This window comes from Amblyomma mixtum, chromosome 10 (genome assembly GCF_055824585.1).
Source record: "Amblyomma mixtum isolate Tamu chromosome 10, ASM5582458v1, whole genome shotgun sequence".
Classification (NCBI taxonomy): Eukaryota; Metazoa; Arthropoda; class Arachnida; order Ixodida; family Ixodidae; genus Amblyomma; species Amblyomma mixtum.
The window spans coordinates 28456949-28474046 of NC_143021.1; the positions used below are offsets into that span (position 1 = coordinate 28456949).

The 17098-nt window shown below is 46.4% G+C and overlaps 1 protein-coding gene across 4 annotated transcripts in view; it reads left to right on the top strand.

Moving 5' to 3' along the window:
* LOC149325461 (thiol S-methyltransferase TMT1B-like) overlaps positions 1-10100 on the top strand; it is a 54938-nt gene extending 44838 nt beyond the window's left edge. For all 4 annotated transcript variants that reach the window (XM_089563873.1, XM_089563872.1, XM_089563871.1 and 1 more), the window contains 2 exons: positions 2980-3129; positions 9268-10100. In XM_089563873.1, coding sequence (XP_089419999.1) covers positions 2980-3129; positions 9268-9501 — 384 coding nt within the window. In that variant the 3' untranslated portion in view covers positions 9502-10100. The remainder of the gene's footprint in view (positions 1-2979; positions 3130-9267) is intronic.
* Positions 10101-17098: the final 6998 nt, after the last annotated feature.

The window sequence follows — 17098 nt, forward strand, 5'->3', positions numbered from 1 at the left end:
GCCGTTTTTGAGTTGCTTAGAGTGTCATCATCATCATCATCATCAGCCTGACTACAACCACTGCACAGCAAAGGCTTCTCCCATGTCTCTCCAATTAACCCAGACCTTTGCCAGTTGCAGCCACTGTATCCCCTCAAACTTTTTAATCTCATCCGCCCACCTAACTTACTGCCGTCCCCTGTTATGCTTGCCTTCTCTTGGAATCCACTCCGTTAGCCTTAAGGACCAGCGGTTATCTTGCCTTCGCATTGCATGCCCTGCCCAAGCCCATTTCTTCCTCTTGATTTCAACTATAGTCGGATACAACTTAAGAAGGCAGCGGCTTTTCCCCGTCAAAGGACCCTCTTCCAGTCAATGGCGTCAGCCATTTCTCATGACCCTGCTAGGGTGACAATGCAGGGAGCGGTGCCACCATGGAGAGAGGGGTCTATCCCTGACTATGGAGGGAGGTGACTATCACCTTTTATCTACCACTCCCTGCATTGTCACCCTAGCAGGGTCATGAGAATCACCAGACGCCATTGGCTGGAAGGGGGTGCTTTGACGGGGAACAGCCGCTGCCTTCTTAAGTTCTATCCGACTATAGAATGTCGTTAACCCCGCGTTTGTTCCCTCACCCACTCCGCCCTCTTCCGATCCCTTAATGTTACACCTATCATTTTTCTTTCCATAGCTCGCTACGTCGTCTATAACTTAAGCTGAATCCTCTTTGTTGGCCTCCACGTTTCTGCCCCATAGGTGAGTTCCGGTAGGATAAGCTGTTGTGTACTTTTCTCTTGAGGGATATTGGTAAGCTACCATTCATGATCTGAGAGAACCTGCCATATGCGCTCCACCCCATTCTTATTCTTCTAGTTATATCCCTCTCATGATCCGGATCTGCGGTCACTACCTGCCCTAAGTAGACATATTCTCTTACTACTGCTAGCACCTCGCTACCAATTGCTGACTGCTGTTTCCTTGCTAGGCTGTTGAACATTACTTTGGTTTTCTCTATGTTAATTTTTAGCCCCACTGCTCTGCTCTGCCTGTCTAACTCATTGATAATGCTTTGCACTTCATGTCCTGGGTGGCTTAGCAAGGTAATGTCATCAGCGAATCGCAAATTACTCAGGTATACTCCATTAACTCTTAACCCCAACTGTTCCCATTCCAGTCCTCGGAAAACCTCCTGTAAGCAGGCAGTGAAGAGAATTTTCGAGGTCGTGTATCCCTGCCTGACACCTTTCCGTATTGGAATTTTACTGCTGACTTTATGGAGAACTATATTAGCTGTGCAATCGTTATAAATATCTTCCAATATTTTCACATAGCACTCTTCTACACCCTGATTCCGCAATGCCTGCATGACAGCTGAGGTTTCCACTGAGTCAAATGCTTTCTCGTTATCAATGAAGGCTATATGTAGGAGTTGGTTATATTCTGCGCATTTATCTATCACCTGACTGATAATGTGAATGTGATCTATTGTCGAGTATACTTTACGAAAGCCTGCCTGATCATTTGGTTGACTGAAGTCTAGGTTGTCCTGACTCTATTAGCGATTACCTTAGTAAATACCTTGTAGGCAATGGACAGTAAGCTGATCGTTCTGCAATTCTTCGAGTCCTTGACGTCTCATTTCTTATGAATTAAGATGATGTTAGCGTTTTTCCAAGCTTCTGGTACTCTCGAGGTCACAAGGCATTGCGTATACAGGGTGGCTAGTTTTTCTAGCACTCGTTCTCCTCCGTCCTTCACCAAATCTGCTGTTACCTGATCCTCACCAGCTGCTTTCCCTCTTTGCATTGTTCCTAAATCTTTCTTTACTTCCTCCTTCCTTACTGGCGGGATGTCCCATTGCTGTACTCTACTGCCTCTGTCAGTAGCATTCTTAGTGCAATCGCTACTGTGTAGATTTGTGTAGAACTATTCGGCTAATTGAACTATCTTAACCATATTGGTAATGACACTGCCCTCTTTGTCTGTTAGCGCATACATCTGGTTTCTACCTACGCCCAGTTTTCTCTTCACTGATTTTAGGCTACCGCTGTTCTTTAGAGCATGCTCGATTTTCTCCATGTTAAACTTTCTTATGTCGGCTACCTTGCACTTATTTATTAACTTCGATAGCTCTGCTAGTTCTATCTTGTCATCGGAGTTAGACCGCTTTATGCTTTGGCGTTTCTTAATCAGATCTTTGGCTCCTGAGATAGCTTGCTGGTATCCTGTCTAACCATGGTACCACCTACTTCTACACCACACTCCATAACGATAGCTGTGAGGTCACCGTTCATTGTTTCAACACTGCGGTCATCTTCTTCAGTTAAAGCGGAATATCTATTTTGCAACGACATTCTGAATTCCTCTACCTTCCCTCTTAATGCTAACTCGTTAATAGCCCTCCTCTGTACTAGTTTCTTCCGTTCCCTCTTCAAATCTAAGCTAATACGAGATCTTGCCATTCTGTGGTCGCTACAACAGACCTTACCGAGGACCTCCACATCCTCTACGATGCGCTCAGTGTGCAACGCCACCAAGATTCTGTTCCCCGAGTCGCGAAATTTTTTCACGCCCGAAATTTTTTTTCGGCTCATAAAAAATCAGTAAAAAGAATCTGTACTTGTCTCATCTACTCCGAAGCTAAATTCTACGCGGAGGCTTCGCAGGACGTAAAATCTCAGTGCTGTCCGTAACAACGCGACAAAAAAAAAATGGGCCTCAATTGGCTCAGACAATTTTTAACTCTGTAAATAGGTCAAACAGCGTGAATGCATATTAAGGATGCTGAAATACACTGAAGACCTTTATACGCCAGAGAAATGATTCATAATTTAAGTGTTTACAATAACTGGAATCGCATTACCACATACACGCGCCTAGCTGGGGCAAAAAAAGAGGTAGTCAATTAAGCTGCGTAGAAAAGAGTGAAAATTGCGTGTAGAAGCCATTTACGCAATAAGACATCGGATAGAGCAAATAATCTTTCACTGTTTCTAGGTGAAGCTGGAGCGAGCCATCTGCGGGTACGGGGAAGACATGAGCGTGCTGCCTGACGGCCACTTCGACGTCGTGCTACTCACGTACGTGCTTTGCTCAGCCATGGACGCCCAGAAGCTCATAAAAGAATGCAAGCGCGTTCTGGCGAAGGTGAGTCGTCCGAATTGAAACTAATAAGCCTGAGGACAAAGGCCTTTAATATTTATTCGCACTACTTCTAAACTCTGCCTATGCAGGAAAGTATTTCAAAGCCACGAACTTAAACACATGAAGCAGATAGACTACCTCAGCACGGCAGATGAAACGTTTTAAAGAACAGTATGATCATCGTACAGTGCGAACAGATAGGCTGCGTTCCGCTCTAGTACTCCTTTGTGGAAAAAACTCTGCTAACACGCATTTGCCCGCACAAAAATCTCCGCCTGTAATTACGACTTGGGTAACATGTTTTTCTCCTATAAATTGTCGTGTTACGAGAACAAGAGTTTATTCAAATAAGAGGTGATGCTTTGGGCACCAGGCGTTCTGTGGAGCCACTTGCAGTCTGAGTTCGTAAATTATTCGCGCAGATGTTCCGCCCAAGTCTAGTTCTATGAACACAAAAGTTGTTCAGACACTCTAGCACCATATTCGGACAAAGCTGGCATGAGAAAGTGAAGGAATTTGAAAAGTAAAAATTTTCATTGTAATTTTTTTTGGTCGCTGCCGCCATGCACACATCCGGCTGTAAACTTAACCACGCTAGTGACTTCGAATACTCGCCTTTGAAAACTTCATACTGCAAAGGATTGCTCTACCTAAAGAGTATTATTTATTATTTAATGTTCGATATTATTTTTTTCTGGCACAATGGTTGTGCATCCGGTGGTAAGAAGCTTCAGTTAGACTCATTTTCAACAACTTCAGCGCACTCATTGACTGGAGTAGAAGTGGTGTCTAAGAATCATGGATGCCTGCACTTGCACGCAGGCTGAGGTGGTCGCCGAGTTGTCTTAGGCATCGGAAAAGGAAGCTGCTCTTTTTTCGCCGAAGGTTCGAATCCCGCTCGGGAGTGAAGTTTTTTTTATTTCAACTTAATATCGTTGTCTTGACAATGATACGACTCTCAGATGGCTTTCCTGCTGTCGCCATGGGGGAAACTGGCGCTGACGTCTTTATTGGCTGGAACGTGGTATATACTGGATGACATATACCAAGCTTTACAGATTCCTTCAAGTTGGGCACTTCGTCATGCTATCGCGTTCAGTATAAGCTAGACCGCGCGAGAACCCGGGCAGGTGCTAGCCCGGTGTATCTTATACTGAGTGCGATAGTACATGAAATCAGCCTCTCCACAGAAATTACATGGCTAGGGCGGCGCAAATTAAGAAGGCAGCTGTCACGTCAGATATTTAATGAAGTAATATATATTCGTGAAGTTTTTGGCGCTGAGTTTGGCATGAATATTTTCATTGGAAACAAAAAGGCGGTTGCATTCCTAGACTACTCCAGTTAACAGAATTTTAGAGCACGGGTATTCCCTGATATTCGTCCCCATAGTTTACAATGATTTCCCCTCATTACGCATGGAACGCAGTGGCAGTTAGCGTGAAAATCTTCTCTGGTGTGGCGCAATTGCTGCATTGGCGTGTGTAAATTGCTATAGCCGAAAGTTACAGGGAAACAGCTCTCTCTTTAAACGGTCGCTCTTCCCGTTAGGAGATGAAACGCCGCGTAAGGCCAGGAGGAGTTTCGTGCCGATGGACACCGCCTTACATGCGCTTATAGCTCGAAATGTGAAAGCAAATGTCTTGGAACATGCGCGTACTAGCAGAATTGTGCTAAATGTAGTTGTGCAAGAATACGACTGCCTCACAATTCCTGTATAAACATGACTGCTTACTCCTTTGACCACGGTGGGTTAGTAGTTGCGCGCTCGGCTGCTGGACCGCAGTTCCTGGGTTCAAACCCGACCATGGCCGCCGCGTTTCGATGGAGCCGAAACTCAAAAGCTCCCGCGTGCTGTGCGATTTCAGAGCGTGTTAAAAATCCCCAGGTGGTCGAAATTATTCGGGAGACCTCCACGACGGCACCACTTTCTCTCTTTCTTCTTTCACTCCCACGTTCCTTCCTTTCATTACGGCGCTGTTCGGGTGTTCACCGAGATATGTGAGACAGATACTGCGACATTTCTCTTCCTCAAAAACTAAAAACCAATTTTCATTAACCGGTATTAGCTAACTAATGGCCGCATAACCAATATAGAGAAGTTGGTTACGTGCCATTCCGCGTCTAATATTAAGCAGCGTGTAATGCTTAATTCTGATTGCCGTGCAGTTTCCTACCTCTGGAAATGCTAGTCACTATTTATCACTACCGAGCTTCTTACTTTGCAAGCAGCAGTAGCGCCACAATCAGAAAAAGTCGGCGGCAGTCTGTATCCTGAGAGAGTGAAGCCTTCGCCCTTTAGAACCGCCACCCACCAGCTACCATGCAAAGACTACCCTCCAGGAGGGCTACCCCACATTCTTACTCCTACCTCCACAAGGCGTCAACTCCCTAGAATCCCACACATCAGGGGAACGAAAAATTGAGATCAAAATCAAATTCGAAGACGCGGTGGGAGACCCAGCTGTCCCCCAGAAGCATCACCAACCTGCCACATACTCACCCCAACCACTAGGTAGGGGCTGCCGACCAACCCACCGCTATCCTCATCTCCCCCTCCTCCGTCCCCTCCTCTATCCAGAAGGACTTCGAAGCAACCAGCTCGCCATTGTCGGTAACTATCAGCCCCTCCAGATTCACTGCTTCGCTTTATTTTGCAAAATTCTTGCATCATGTATGGTCGTCTAGTAATTTTTGTCCATTCTTTTGGAATCATCATGTCTCAGCTTGCACAGCGGGCCATCGAGAAGCATCTCAAAGCACGCAGCCACTGCGATAATGTATTTATGCACATGCCCTGGAGGCCTCAGGGGGCATTGCATGAGGGTGGGGGAGGGGTCAGAATATAAGACGTGAATAAAAAATTTGACTGTGGTTTGACCAATGGCCAGCACGAGTAGAATTGCGGAAGCAATGGAGCGGCAATTGCAGCGGCGGCGGGACCTCTGAGCGACCCGCGTAGCAGAGGAGCGGCGGTGGCCCCAGCGCCGTAGCTGTGCGCCGTGTGACGTCACTCCTTCTGGACAATGCACTGCTGGCGCAGCGGCGATGGCGCCCACACCGGTCCGCACAAGATGTGCTGCTGCAACTTCATAGAGAGATTCTTGATCCAGTCGAGCACCCTAGCGACGACAAGGTATTCCTCGCATTGGACTTGCGGGGTGCTTCCTGCAATGTGACGCATGATATCATCCTCTCCCACCTGTCCCAAGTGGACTGTGTGTACAACACATTCCAATACATTAAGCAATTCCTCACAGATCGGCCGACACAGACCGACTCAAAGACAGTGAACATGTCCCGTACCAACTTGGTACGCGAGGGACTCCACAGGGAGCAGTCCTTTCACCTCTTCTCTTCAATCTGGCCATCATGAAGCTCCCTACCCTCCTGGGTGATGTCCCCAGTGTGCAGCATGCCCTGTACGCGGACGACATCTCTCCCCTGGGCAACACACGGAACGGTTGGAGAAATCGAGGCCAGCCTGCAGCAAGCGGCGGCTATTGGACTATTATGCACGCCGCTGAGGCCTTGAGTGCTCACCGGGCAAATCGGAGTTCGTGCACATGCGTTCCAATCCAAAGTGCACAACCAAAATTGCCCTCTCTCTGCTTAGTGGCCCGATACCTGAACAAGAGGAAATCAGAGTATTTGGACTCTACATACAAAGGAACCGCAAGATTGACACCACGCTCAAGAAGCTCCGCATGGTGGGGGATCAGGTGGGCCGCATGGTTCGCCGGGTATCAAACAAACGGGGGGGGGGGGGGGGGGGGATTGCGTTTGAAAGACGTCCTGCGGCTGGCCAATGCATTCGTAACCAGCCGAATCCTGTATTCGGCAACAACGTACCTCCACCTGAGCAAATGCGATGAGAATGCTCTCGAAGTGATTCTCAGCAAAATCTATAAGAGAGCTCCCGACCTCCCAGTTGCAACATCCAAACAACGTCTCCTCGGCAAGGGAACGACGAACACCTTTGGAGAGCTGCGTGAGGCTCATCTTAACAAGCAATACTTGTGGTTAAGGAAAACACGTGCGGGCAGCCGCCTTCTGTCCCGCCTGCACATCAATTACACAACCCAAAAGGAGAAGCGGGTATCCCTGACCGATACCTCAAGAAGGCGGAGGAGCGTTGGCTTGTTCGCCTCTACACCAACACGGTACTGTGTCCGGCAGTGCTTAACCATTTCAATTCGGCCTTTTCGGGCGAGTGTCCGCGCTGTGGGTGTTTGCGGACACGTATCCCATGGTGTGGGCATGCCCTGCCAATCCTGCTTTCCCATCCCACCCCCACCCAACCCGAGAGGACTGGGAGGCTGCCCTGCTCGGCTGCTCAACTCTCCAAATCCAACGAGCCCTAGTGACAAGAGCCTGGGCCGCCGCGGAGGCTACAGGGGTCCGACTAGGGATCCCTCTTAGTGATACTGAGGGTCCGGCCCATGCAATCCTTCTCTTGTAAATAGTACAAATGTTTTACACCACCAGTCCACCACTACCACCTCTGAGTCACGCGCGCAGCAGAGGAGTCGGCGGCGGCTCCGCGCTGCTGTGACGTCAGTCGCTCCTCGCGAATGCGCAGTTGGGGTGGGGCTCTCCGGGGCTCCGCGAAATCGCTCACACCTAGCGTGGTGTTGCTTCCGCAACAAAATAATGATAAACACAAATAATATAAATAATAATTCCCCAGAATTTTCGCGGTTATTTATTAACAGGCCAGATATATCATCGTTGTAAAACTTATCGTTTGCTGCTTGAATTTGGAAGTTTACAATATTGGAAATGCCTTATGTAGCGCTGCCAGTCGTCATCAGTGTCGGTTAGCTTCACTCTCGATTAGAGACACTTTTTTTTGTTATTGCAACGGTTCACATGGGAAGTGAACTATGAGTACTGAATAGATGCATCCTTAAGACTGCATTGTAATTCATTATATTGGATTTTATTTGCATTTAAACTGAATGAAGGAATTTCAATTAAATGCTTCAGTCAGAAGTCTGAGGGTCCTCAACTGCAGTACATTGACAGCAGGCAGCAACTTAAACGTGCTTATGTGTACAACCTTACACGTATCGTGACGCAAAATAAACGCGTCAGCTAAAAAACTATCGTCTAAATAGTCTAGCGCCTTCCCTTTCTGCAGTATTTCTAAAGCGCTCCTTCATTTTTTGCGTAATATTTATATTTTTGACATCGTTTTGGCTACCGTACAGTACAGTTTCTGTTCCCCGGTTACCTAAGGTATACAATTTACAATTCATCATTCTCTCTTTGCTTTGTCTTTCAATCTGTTTCTCTTACTGTAATTTTTCAGTTTCTACCCTTGTTTGATTTTCCTTTCTCTTTGGAGAATTGCCCTTCGTTTTATTTCGCAGATAAGTTTCTCGTATTATTCTTTTTACCTCCGTCATTTACATTCTGAAGAGTCATTAATGTTAACGATTGCGGCCATACGAGATCGTGAAAAGTCATGGAAGGGCACCGGTGGAGTAAAAGAGGTGTCAACGTGGTATCCCAACAAACTGGCTCATTTTTGTAGGTTCATATGTGGTCGATCGGAGAGTTGCTGCGTACTTTCGGGTATCAAGCCCAGGAGATTTGGAAGAATAGCTATTACTCGGGCAATAGCCGCCGCTTTTCTCCTGGCGCAAGACACCTGAAATTACGGCGAGAATTTGAAACGCTTGTATGACCCTCATAGCCAGTTGCTGAGGTTGTATAAATTACGTCGTAATAACAGTTTTTCAGCTTACATAGAGTAGGCGAGCATTGTCAACCTTGCGGCAATACAGTTTCCAGAATTAAAAATGTTTCCTCCTATTCGAAACAGAAAATAACCAAGTTCGATTAAGCAATGCTCGCGTTTTGCAGCGATCAGACAGCGCTACTTGGTGATAGTCAGGATATCTGGGTTGGCATGCTGGACAGGAAAGTAAAAAATAGCGGAATATAGATATTGCCTTGCGTCTGAAACGATTACGGCAAATACATTCTGCTTCCATGAACATATGGAATGCCGTAGCTGCGTACCTGGTGGGCGTAACAATATAAGGCATTTGTATCCGACGGCGGTCTCTCGAGCGCCCATTGTGCGAATCCTTATAAAGCCTGCTGACCTCGTTGTGGCTGTTATATTCACAGGGCGGACTGCTCCTATTCAGCGAACACGTGGCACATCCGAAGGGCAGCGTGGCCAGACGTATGGAGGAGCTCGTCGCGCCGTTCGTCCGGATTCTAGCCTGCGGCTGCAACGTTAACAGGGACAGCGCCGACGTTATCAATGCAGCCGGCTTCATTGACACTGAGATGCAGCACGCTCTGCTGGATATACCTTTTCCCTACAGCCGCCATATATTCGGCGCTGCCAAGGCTTGATGCACTCGTATGGAACGCGACCCACGTGAATTCAGATGCTGTGGAGCAAACATGACTAAACTGGATAAGAAATATATCTAAATCCTGTGATCCACCATCAAGGCCTCATAATCTTGTCTCTGTCTCTGACTATGTCTTGTCTCTGACTCTGTCTCAGTCATGGAATAAAGAGAAACACTGGTGCTGTTACTGTTACCGACAATTTGTGGACACTGCCTGTAAGTCGTAGCGGTCGAGATCTCGGCAGCATCACTTGCAACCCCTTGGAAAGAGCAGGAAATGTCAGAGATAATTTCTGCACTTCACGTCTTATTAAATTCTTGCTCACGTATAGTAAACATTTCCACTTGCTGGACGTAATAGCATATACTTTTACTTTCGTCCAGCGACTTGACGCTGCCTTTCAAAAGATCAAGGAAAGCGTCTCGGACACGGGTGAGAAAAATAGTTTTCCTTCCCTCTAGCCTGTATTTTTTGTTCTCCCGCTGAATGCGGGTAGAGAAACTGTCTTTAGTGCATAGAAAGGTTATCCAGTGGCGCCAGTTGTACCCTTTATAAGCTTTCTGCCCGAGAATAAAGAGAGACATGTACGTAGTCAACTACTAAGTTCTAGTCTCCGTTTGTACAGTATGATTTACTATCACTCACCACAAGTGACATTCAGCCTAACAAATATGATTTGGCCACAATTGGGGCTTTGTCATAAAAATAGTCATTCTCCAGGGATAGGCGTATGCAAAGTAGAGAATAAAAATACGACAAAAACTTTACAACACCCTGCAATTTCCTGATTTCTAAACACAATGTAGCGCTTTTGCAATACTTGCGGACCTTTTTCGGCCTTTTTCGGGATGGCATGTACAGGTGCGTACAAAGTAAACGGAGCACGCAACTGTCTTACAATATTTTTCACGCGGCACCTAATCGAAATTTCCAGCAGTGGTACGCGCATGCTGGTAGCGGAGGTTGGTGGCCTTTCTTGTAGACAAACAACGCTTCTTCATTTCCAATTGAGAAAGCGTTATTGCACTTCGAACGGAATAGCGTGCTCCGTTTACTTATGTCCGCGCCTGTACGATTGTACATGCGAATTTGAAAGTTTTTTTCCAAGTGTCTTGAGCAGTTTTTACTACGTCAGTGGTGTCAGGGACATATGAAATTCCTTCTGAACAGAACGGCAGGCCATTTTCGGTCTAGATAAAAAGATCGCGTTTCAAAAAAAGAAATGAAGATCGACGTCGCGAAGTGCGCCAAGGAAATGCGTTTTCTTCTGTCTTGACGTGTAATATTTTACTAAAGGTGAGAGTAGCTCTAGCTGATGTCTCATCGCGAAAGTTGCTTTGAATGATAAAGGAAACAAATAATTGGGCCAAAAATGTATCTTTTCATGACTAGGGTTGAAATTTGGTTAGTTTTTAAGTGTGCGCCGTGTGCGAATTGTTAAAGATTTTGAGTCATTCATACTTTTTTTTCAAATAGGGGGTTTGAAATAGAAAGACAAAGTTTGAGATTTTTCTTCATAGTCGAACCTAATAAGTGGCTTGAAAGGTTGTTATATATAAAATGAGCTGAAATTTTACACCGATATTTAAAAAGTTCTTCATATTTTTTGAATTAAGGAGTATAGCCAGGCACACATGAGAGAAATCTACGGTAGTCAGCACTAAACATTCGTAGTGTTTCTGCGTAGTTAACCGAGCAGACGTGCGAAAACTTGTGTTTTGCCTTGACTCATTTTGTTTTGCTTTTCATTTTGTATTTGGCTTATTGTTTTGCTTTGCTGGGTCGCAAGCACGTCTGGGGGTGATAATGGGATCACATTAAGCTCTTTCCGATGTTAAGCTAATCGAATGTGTTTGCACACGAAATGGAAGGCAACAATTTATTTATTTATTTATTTATTTATTTATACATACTGCAGCCCTATTGGGCTATTGCAGGGGTGGGTGTGAACAACAGTTTAGGAAACATGGAGCACTACAGTGGCAAACATCCGAAACAGTATGAGTGAAAACAAGAAAAACGAAAAAAACTATTCAATAGCCGCTAAAAACAGCTCTAAAGGAAGAGAGCGAGTAGAACCGGGTAAACAATTCCAATATTCGATTGCACGCGGAAAAAAACTGTATTTAAAGGTGTCCGTGCGGGCAAAATAAGGCGTGATGTTTAGGCTGTGGTGACTTCTAGTTTTAGATGGTATAGCAGGGGTTAGGTAATCATTTGCAGAGGTCCGGCAGAAAGAGTTAATAATGCAATACAAAAATTTTAAAGACTCAGTCCTTCGTCGAGATGAGAGTGGTTGCAGGCCCAGTGATGAAAGTGCTGTGGAAGGCGAAAAATCTCTACCAAACCTGTGACATATGAAACGAACGGCTTTCTTCTGCACTGCCTCGATTTGGTTAATTTCGCGTTGTTTGTGCGGGTTCCATACAGGGGAGGCGTATTCAAGTAGTGGACGGATTAGCGATTTAAACATCAGTAGTTTCGTATCTCTAGGAGCAGCTTTTATTGTGCGACGGAGGTATCCTAACTTTTTAAGTGCCTTTGAGGTTATGAAATCTATATGTTTGGACCATGACATACTGGGTGTGAAAATAAGACCAAGGTATTTGTATTGACTCACACTCTGGATGGGGGTATTGCTAATTGTGTAAGTAAACACGGAAGGTGTCGTTCTATTAGTGAAAGTCATAACAACGGTTTTGCGGATGTTAATAGTCATTTGCCATGTAGCACACCAAGAGCTAAATTCTGAAAATGATTTCTGAAGGTATAAGTGATCATCAAGGCAGGAAATTTTGTGATACAACACGCAGTCATCAGCATACAAACGTAGGTTACAGGTGATGTTACAAGGTAAGTCATTTATAAAAATCAAAAAAAGCAATGGGCCCAATACAGAACCCTGTGGAACTCCTGAGGGCACGTCTGCCACCCTAGAATTAGTTCGGTTGAAGGACACAAATTGAGAACGGTTGGAAAGAAAACTTGAAATCCAATTGAGAAGGCGGGGGTTATTGAGGGTCATGTCAAGTTTATACATAAGTTTTGAGTGAATCACTGTATCGAATGCCTTCGAAAAATCAATGAATATTGCGTCTATCTGATTGCCTGCATCAAGGTTACTGCAAATGTCGTGAATAAATTCGTTAAGTTGTGTCAAAGTGCTGAAACCGCGTCTGAAGCCATGCTGAACATTTGTTAATAAATTATGTGATTCGAGGTATTCCATGATGTGTTTGTAAATAATGTGCTCTAAAATTTTACATGCATGAGAGGTTAAAGAGATTGGTCTATAATTGGATATAGTTTGCTTGTCACCACTTTTGAATAGAGGGACGACTTGGGCCATTTTCCAGGATGACGGAACTGTACTGGAAGCAAGAGACTCTCGAAATATGACAGCTAGGTAGCGACAGGTCCATAATGAGTAGCGTACCAAAAACAAGTTCGGGATACCATCAGGTCCAGCAGATTTCTTAGTGTCAAGTTTCAAAATTAGGTTCAGAACACCTTCTTCACTGATATTAATATCATTGATTGGCACGGCACTACGAGCAATGGTGACAGGTTGGATGACGTTATTGTCACGAGAAAATACAGAGTGGAAGTACTCATTAAATGCATTGGATATATGAAATGGATCGTTAGTCGATTCATTGTTAACCCTCATTGTAGTAGCTGTCGTATCCCGTGGAAAAACAGATGACCAAAATTTACGCGGGTTAGTCTTTAGTAGATCCTGTAGCTGTACTCGGAAAAAAAAATCCTTAGCGGAGTTCATTTTCAATCGAAGCTCTTCTTTCGCTTTGATGAAAAACGTGTCATGGCTGTCTGATTGCCTAAGCGCTTCGTACGCCTAAGTCTATGTACACGCCGTGTAAGATGAAGTATATCTCGTGTCATCCAGGGAATTTTCGTATTTTTCTTCTTTGTTTTCTGAGGAATAAAACACTGAATACATTTTGTAACTAAGGATTCAAAATAGCTCACCAATGTGTTGACATCACATGTAGAACTCAGTGCAACGAATTCGTCAAATCCATCAGCTAGGGTGTCAATTACTGAAACGTCATCAGCGTGATTAAAATCGGGAAATGTCGAAAAAACGTAATTCTGTTTAGTAATAGAAAAATTTAAGGAGGCAAGAACGGCCTTATGGTCGGAAATTCCTTCAATGACATCACATTCGTAGCCCTTTCTGACAATGTTAGAACTAACGAAAATCAAATCTAACAGAGCGTCGCATCTTGTAGGTTGATTGGTAATCTGAATAAGGTCAAATGAAAGGGAAAAGGAAAGTAGTTCTCTATTTATGGGGGTTTCTTTTACCAGCGTTAAGGTAGGCCAGTGGATGCCGGGGGCATTAAAGTCACCCATGCAATGCACAGCGTGATAGTGTGTTATAGTGTACCATACAGTTCAGACAGGCTGCGGCGATAGCGTGGTGCCCTCGCGCAGCGGCCTCCGCAGCTTATCTGCTCGCGCCGCCGCGGGTTCGACTTCCAGTGGTGGATAGTTGGCTTCTTTGTATTTACCTACATACGTACGTACAGGCGCCCACAGATTTAACTCGAATGACGGAGCGCGTGGCTTGGGCAGCCGCCAGCGCCGCGAAGCGATAGCCATCGGGTGCGAGATAATGCTCCCGGTAAGTTTACGGCGGCTAACGACAGGCGGTGCGCAGCTCGCTTTCACTGCATTTTTATCTGTGACCGGTCGCCGTGTAGACCAACGTTACTAGATTACCTTGTCAAGAAAAGATGCCCAGGCTTAGCTTGGTTAAGCCAAGAATGCGTTGCATATTGCGCGGTCTTTTTACGCGAGGTATTGCTTGGCGGCACTCGATTTTCTCAGCAGTTTTTCCTCCGTGACGTATGGATGGACGGACGGACGGACGGACGGACGGACGGACGGACGGACGGACGGACGGACGGACGGACGGACGGACGGACGGACGGACGGACGGACGGACGGGTGGGTGGGTGGGTGGGTGGGTGGGTGGGTGGATAGATGGGTGGGTGGGGGGGTGGGTGGATGGGTGGATGGGTGGATGGATGGATAGGAGCGCCCCCTTTGAAACGGCACGGTGCCAACCGCCACCACGTTCAGCCGTTTTTTTTTTTCTTTTCTTCTTGTCTTCTTTTTTTCTTTTTTCTTTTGTTCTTTTTCTTTTTACTGTGTTTGCAATTCTCACCAAGAATCGCCATCATCTTTACCTACGGTTTTTCCTTCGGCTGTCGTGATGTCACGTCGCGTGGTTTGGTGGCTGCCCGGCCGCGCCCAAGGGCCGAACTGAGTGATTGCAATATGCTACGCATAAAAGTAATCTAGTAACGTTGGTATAGACAGTGCGCTCGACGGGGGCGTGGCTCCGCATTTTGCTATCGGATGCGGCCTCGCACGCCCGTGAAACGTATGACAGTTTTCTTATCGCGGGATACAGAAATTGCGCGCTAAGCTGCCGCTGCTCGCGCTCTTTGGGAGCTTGGTCAAAGGCTGCAGATCTAACTAAATAAATGTTGTGAGTGGTGTGGTGCGCTTCCAAATTCATTCCACAGGAGGTCACAGGTATTCTGTCGTACTAAGGCAGAAACAAGCAGCAGTGCATAAGTGGGCTAGGGCAGCCGGTAAGGTTTGATAGAAAATAAACCTGCTGCATAAAATTGTCACGGTCTTCCTCATTTCCTTACTCTTCAACACAGCGCGTCGGATTTCTTTGCCAGAGCAATATATCGGCGTCCCGCTTCTACGCCGCTCTGGAGGCCATGCATTCTGACGAGGCATGGCAAAAGAGCTGCGCGTTTTCTGAGCGCGGAAACATTTCGGTGCGATTGATTAAACTAGGAATGTGATGTCGTAAAAGCGAAAAGTGCTAACTTAATTGTGCCTAGCAGAAAAATAAACATGGTGCTTAAGCTAACTGGGAAAAGTCTTGCTATCCACGCAGTGTCCAAAGATAATTGCCGAAGGAGCCGCTTACCCCCCCTACTATCTGCTACTGTAGTGTGGAATATTCTTAGTTTTTTACTTTTGCTGCACTGTCTTTTGCGGGCAATCCTTGTAGGTCATGTTTAGAAAATGACTCGCATGCCTGCCATATGTTACTGGACGCCTGAATCTGGTTTAATGGTATATGGGCTGTATAGTCGCGGAGTGGCACGGGCTATGAGAGGCGTCGTAGTACAAAGGTCTTGATTGATTTAAGCTACCTGGGGTTCCTCAACGTCATCTGAAATTGCGCGGTGGACGGGCGAGACGGGAAAACGCCATGTAGAGACGTTGCCCGCATACGAAATTCGTTGCGGGCATAAAGCGAAGGTGAAGGCCGGCAGCATCCCATATTAACCAACATAGACATATACGGCAAGGGGGGCGGAAGCGATGATAAAGCAGAAGTCCTATAGAGCGTTTTCAAACAACAAATTATAAGAACCAGCATGACAGTGTCAGCGAATACCACCATAGGCAGGGTGACAGCCAATGAAAACGATATTAGCGGATGATGCCTGGTCATAAGTAGTGTGAAGCCATGCGTGTGAGGATCATTTTCTAAAACTGTCGCGCAGAGTGCCCGCAGAGTGCCCGCAGAGGACCGTGCTGCAATAGTGCGTATGGCTCAGACAATGAGCTAAAGTGAAATAGCGTCAAAAATGGGGTGGCCCGTCTCTACGGTCAACCCCATCATTCAGGCATTTAGGCATGAGGAAAGGTTGCAGGATGCTCCACGTAGGGCACCCGAGCGCGGAACAACGCCAGAAGAAGACTTTCTGGTCATCGCAGCTTCAGTGGATGAACCATTTCTCGCAGCACGGGAAATCCGTGACGAGCTGGGTTTAGATGTGAGCGAGGAAACTAATCGGAGAAGGCTCCACGATGCAGGGATTCAAAGCCGGGTTGCCGCCAGGAAGCCGCTACTTGATGCGTCGCACCGACGCCAGCGGCTCGCGTTTGCCCACGAAAGCTGGACGCCACGAGACTCGGGCTACGTCGTGTTCAGCGATGAGTCAACATTCTGTACACAATGTGACCGGCGCCAGATAGTTTGGCGTCCTGAAAACTGCTGGTATGGCTTTCATGCATTCTTTTACACCCCTTCAGTGCAAAAGGACGTCGCCTCAGTATTTCCATTTATGAGGAACGGTAGACCTGGCACGTGCGGTAGAGCGGTCGCACAGCAGTGAATGTCTGGGGTGCCGTGAGAAACCAAGGCCTGGGTCCTATTCTTAGGATTCAAGGCAGGATGGCGGGAGAGGCATACGTGGAGATCCTGGATCATGTTTTAATGCCTTATGTTTTGGATGGACCCTTCCCAGGCGGATTCTTTCGGTTCCAGCATGACCGCGCTCCGATACACACTGCCCGAGTGGCGCAAGCGTTCTTGGACAACCATGCTGTGATGCAGGTTGAGTGGCCAAGCAATAGCCCCGACCTCAACATTATTGAAAATGTTTGGGGCACGATGAAAGAAATGCTTTCCAGGCGGTTGGGCTCAAGTTCGTCTACTTCAGACCCACTCTGAGTTGTCGTTCAAGAGGAGTGGCAGCTTCTGCATGCGGACAGCGAGCTGGTGGACGAGCTTTATGCATCGCTGCCT